Source organism: Primulina eburnea, chromosome 11 (genome assembly GCF_022965805.1).
Source record: "Primulina eburnea isolate SZY01 chromosome 11, ASM2296580v1, whole genome shotgun sequence".
NCBI lineage: Eukaryota > Viridiplantae > Streptophyta > Magnoliopsida > Lamiales > Gesneriaceae > Primulina > Primulina eburnea.
Window position 1 is genome coordinate 30063526 of NC_133111.1, and position 4754 is coordinate 30068279.

The 4754-nt window shown below is 38.3% G+C and overlaps 1 protein-coding gene across 1 annotated transcript; it reads left to right on the top strand.

Annotated features, from left to right (window-relative positions):
• Positions 1 to 413: 413 nt before the first annotated feature.
• On the top strand, positions 414 to 3276 carry LOC140805510 (uncharacterized). The gene is made up of 5 exons (XM_073161779.1): positions 414 to 1216; positions 1479 to 1778; positions 1957 to 2017; positions 2248 to 2349; positions 2866 to 3276. The coding sequence occupies exons 1-5, from the start codon at positions 414 to 416 to the stop codon at positions 3274 to 3276; spliced, it is 1677 nt and encodes a 558-aa protein (XP_073017880.1).
• Positions 3277 to 4754: the final 1478 nt, after the last annotated feature.

Here is a 4754-nt window from a genome sequence, read left to right on the forward strand (position 1 = left end):
TGGAGGCACAGATTGGACAGTTGGCTAATGCATTGAGAGATCAAAATAGAGGTCAATTCCCAAGTAATACTAAAGTGAATCCAAAGGAGCAATGCAAAGCTATAACTTTGAGAAGTGGAAGAGAACTTGAGGTTAAAAATTTCAATGAGAATGAGGAAAATAAGATGAGAGTTGAAGAAGATGAATGTGAAAATGGAAAAGAGAACAAGGTAAAGGAGTCTCAGATTGAAACTGAAGATGAACGGATTCCTATACTGAAACCGACTCTTCCATACCCACCAAGATTTAGGAAGAAGATTATTGATGATGAATTTGCAAAATTTTTGGAGATTTTCAAGAAGATTCACATCAACATTCCATTTGCTGATGCTTTAGAGCAAATGCCAAACTATGCAAAGTTCGTCAAAGATGTGATGTCAAAGAAGAGGAAGTTGCAAGAGTTCGAGACAGCGAAGTTGACCGAAGAGTGCAGCGCCATTCTCCAAAAGAAGTTACTACAAAAACTAAAAGATCCAGGGAGTTTTACTATTCCTTGTATTATTGGTAGTACTCATGTTAATAAAGCTTTATGTGATCTTGGAGCGAGTATTAATCTTATGCAATTTTCTATTTATAGGGACTTGGAGCTTGGGGAGGTAAAACCAACCACTATAACTTTGCAACTTGCAGATAGGTCACTCACCTATCCTCATGGAATTGTTGAAGATGTTTTGGTAAAAGTTGAAAAGTTTATATTCCCTGCTGATTTTGTAATACTTGATATGGAGGAAGATCAAGATTCTCCATTGATTTTTGGGAGACCATTCATAGCCACTGGAAAAGCATTGATAGATGTACACAAAAGAGAACTCACCTTGAGAGTTGGTGGGGAAGCTGTGATATTCGAAATCTATAAGGCCATTAAAGGTAACGACGAGGTAAGTACTTGTAAAAGCATTGATATAATTGACTCTTGTGTTGCTGAGATTGGTATAGGTCATACAGTAGAAGATACATTAGATAGATGTCTTTCTAGTACTGTCAGTAGAGTTGATGATGACGATTGGGAATTGAGAGAGCAACTTTTAGCTCTTGAAGATTTGCCAAAGGTGAAGGAAGCCGCACAGGAGAAGTTGGAAGAAGAAAAATGTTCAGAGATAATACCTTCATCCCCTGTTTTGAAGGAATTGCCAAGCCATATTTGTTATGCTTTCTTGGGTGAGAAGCGACATATCAGGTAATTATCTCTTCCTCTCTTACTTTAGATGAAAAAGAGAAATTGTTGAGAGTGTTGAGGAAATTTAATACTGCATTTGGGTGGTCGATTTCTGATATCAAGGGGATTAGTCCCACCATATGCATGCATAGGATTTTAATGGAAGAGTCATACGCTCCTTATGTGGATCATCAGAGAAGGTTAAATCCAGCCATGAAAGAGGTAGTGAAAAATGAAGTGTTGAATTGTTAAATGCTGGAGTTATATATGCTATTTCTGACAGCAGTTGGGTGTCTCCTGTGCAAGTAGTGCCTAAAAAGGGTGGAATGACTGTGGTAAAGAATGAAAATGATGAACTAATATCTACTCGTACTGTGACTGGATGGCGAGTATGTATTGATTATAGGAAGTTGAACAATGTTACACGCAAAGATCATTTTCCATTACCTTTTATTGATCAAATGCTTGATAGACTTGCTGGTTATTGTCACTACTGTTTTTTAGATGGCTATTCAGGTTATAACCAGATTGCTATAGCACTAGAGGATCAAGAGAAGACAACATTCACGTGCCCCTATGGAACGTTTGCTTTTAGGAGGATGCCTTTTGGGCTATGCAATGCACCTGCTACTTTTCAGAAGTGTATGATGGCCATATTTGCAGACATGGTGGAAGACATCATGGAAGTCTTCATGGATGATTTCTCGGTATTTGGCTCTTCATTTGATCACTGTTTACATAACATTTTGCTCATTTTGCAGAAATGTAAAGAAAAGAACTTATTTCTTAATTGGGAGAAGCTTCATTTTATGGTCCAAAAGGGTATTGTTCTTTGACATAAAGTGTTTTCAAAGGGATTAGAGGTAGACAGAGCCAATGTAGTTGTAATTGAAAAGCTTCAACCACCAAAGAACATCAAAGGAATAAGGAATTTCTTAGGACACACCGGGTTTTATCGTAGATTTATCAAAGATTTTTCTAAGATTACTAAACCTTTGTGTAATTTGCTTGAAAAAGAATCCACTTTTATTTTTGATGATGATTGTCTGCAGGCATTTGAGAAGATCAAGAAGGCATTGGTGACAGCACCAATCATGATAGTACCATATTGTAAGGAGCCCTTTGAGTTGATGTGCGATGATAGTGATTATGCAGTAGGTGTGGTGTTGGGCCAAAGGCGTGGCAAGTTTTTTAGATCAATCTACAATGCAAGTCGAACCATGGATGCTGCACAGCAAAATTAGACAACTACTGAAAAGGAGATGCTTGCAGTAGTGTTTGCATTTGACAAGTTTAGACCTTACTTGGTTGGCACAAAGGTAATTGTTTTCACTGACCATGCAGCTATTCGATACCTATTTGCCAAGAAGGATGCAAAACCACACTTGATAAGGTGGATTTTATTGCTCCAAGAGTTTGATTTTGAAGTGAAGGATAGGAAGGGATGTGAAAATCAAGTGGCTGACCACTTGTCACGGCTTGAACTTGAAGATTAAATAAATGAAGGAACCATAAAAGAAGCATTCCCAGATGAACAACTGTTTGAGGTAAATCCTATACTCCCTTGGTTTGCTGATATAGCTAATTTCTTGTCTTGTGGTACTCTCCCTCCAGATTTGAGTTATCACCAAAAGAAGAAATTCTTTCACGATGCAAAGTTTTACCTATAGGATGATCCATACGTCTTTAAGAGATGTGCTGATCAGATGATGAGAAGATGTGTAGCGGAGGAAGAAGCGAAAGTTATTCTTGAACAATGCCATTCTTCACCATATGGCGGCCACTTTGGAGCATCGAGAACAGCAGCAAAGGTATTACAGTCTGGCTTTTATTGGTCCACTTTGTTCAAAGATAGTTATACCTTAGCCAAGTCATGTGACAGATGCCAAAGGGTTGGCAATATTTCTAGACTCCATGAGTTCCCATTGACCAATATTTTGGAAGTTGAACTTTTTGATGTTTGGGGTATTGACTTCATGGGACCATTCCCATCTTGTTTTGGTCAATCATATATTTTGTTTGCTGTGGATTATGTGTCAAAATGGGTGGAAGCAATGGCCACCAATACTAATGATGCTTGAGTGGTTGCTATGTTTGTTCACAGGAACATCTTCACAAGATTTGGGACACCAAGAGCCATAATAAGTGATGAAGGTACACATTTTTGTAATAAAATCTTTAACTCACTTTTGGCTAAATATGATGTGAAGCATAAGGTGACCTTGGCATACCACCCACAAGCAAATGGACAAACCGAAGTATCCAATCGGGAGATTAAGCAGATATTGGAGAAAACGGTAAGGACAAATCGGAAGGATTGGGCACTGAAGTTGGATGATGCCTTATGGGCATACAAAACGGCATACAAGACACCTATTGGGATGTCACCATATAGATTGGTCTTTGGTAAGGCCTGTCACTTACCACTGGAATTGGAACACAGAGCTTTTAGGGCCGTGAAAAAGCTCAACTTTGACATGGAAGCATCTGGTGAGCAGCGGCTATTGCAATTGAATGAGATGGAGGAGTTCAAAAATGAGGCTTATGAGAACGCAAAAATCTACAAGGCGAAGACCAAGAAGTAGCACGACAACCATATCTTGCACATAAATTTCGAGCCCGGACAACAAGTATTGTTGTTCAATTCACGCCTCAAACTATTTCCTGGTAAGCTAAAATCAAGATGGTCGGAGCCATTTACAATAGAATCAGTCCAACCATATGGATCCATTGAGCAAAAGTGTAATGACGGAAGAACGTTTAAAGTAAATGGACAAATGATAAAGCATTATTATGGGACTGAAGTAAGCCATCTTGACAACATTCCTTTGGGCGGATCGACTTGATGTAGACTGGTGGTAGTCAGGCTGACGACGTTAAACCAAGCGCTCTTTGGGAGGCAACCCAAATTTTTTTTGTTTCTTTATTGCATTTCGTTTTCGATTTTGCTTTTGTGGGGACCCGGACGCTAATCATCTTCTTAATCATCTTTGGGACTAATTTGATCAATTAGAATAAACAGGGTCTAATTTTTTTTTAAAAAAAATACATTATCAAAAGCGGAACATAATGGCATACATCTTAACATACACATCAGTATTAAAAGTCCAAATCTTGCACTATATACAATCAGTCTCAACTAACGTTTAACAACTATATAACAAGTGTTTAAACCCTATCTCTAGTCCAAGTCCGGAATCACCACTCTAATCTCGATCTTTCTTCACCTCTGTGACCCTGAACATGTCCCACCTGTTGCCATGCACACATACAAACACGACAACAACCGGATAACTCCGGTGAGAATAAAATCCCAGTATAAACAATGTATCAATGCAATCATATAAAACATATATAAGAGCATAGTAAACATCAAAACATGTATATAATCTGACCACATGATTCAATACAAATATGTACCTAAATCAAGGACTTATTTCTAATCTAGGGATCCCGATCTAATTTAGACTTTTGCATGCTGTATCGAATGTCTACAATCGACATCGATCTACATCTAAGCTCATCGATACACCGTAAGTCTAGAGTCTTAGCGGTTCTG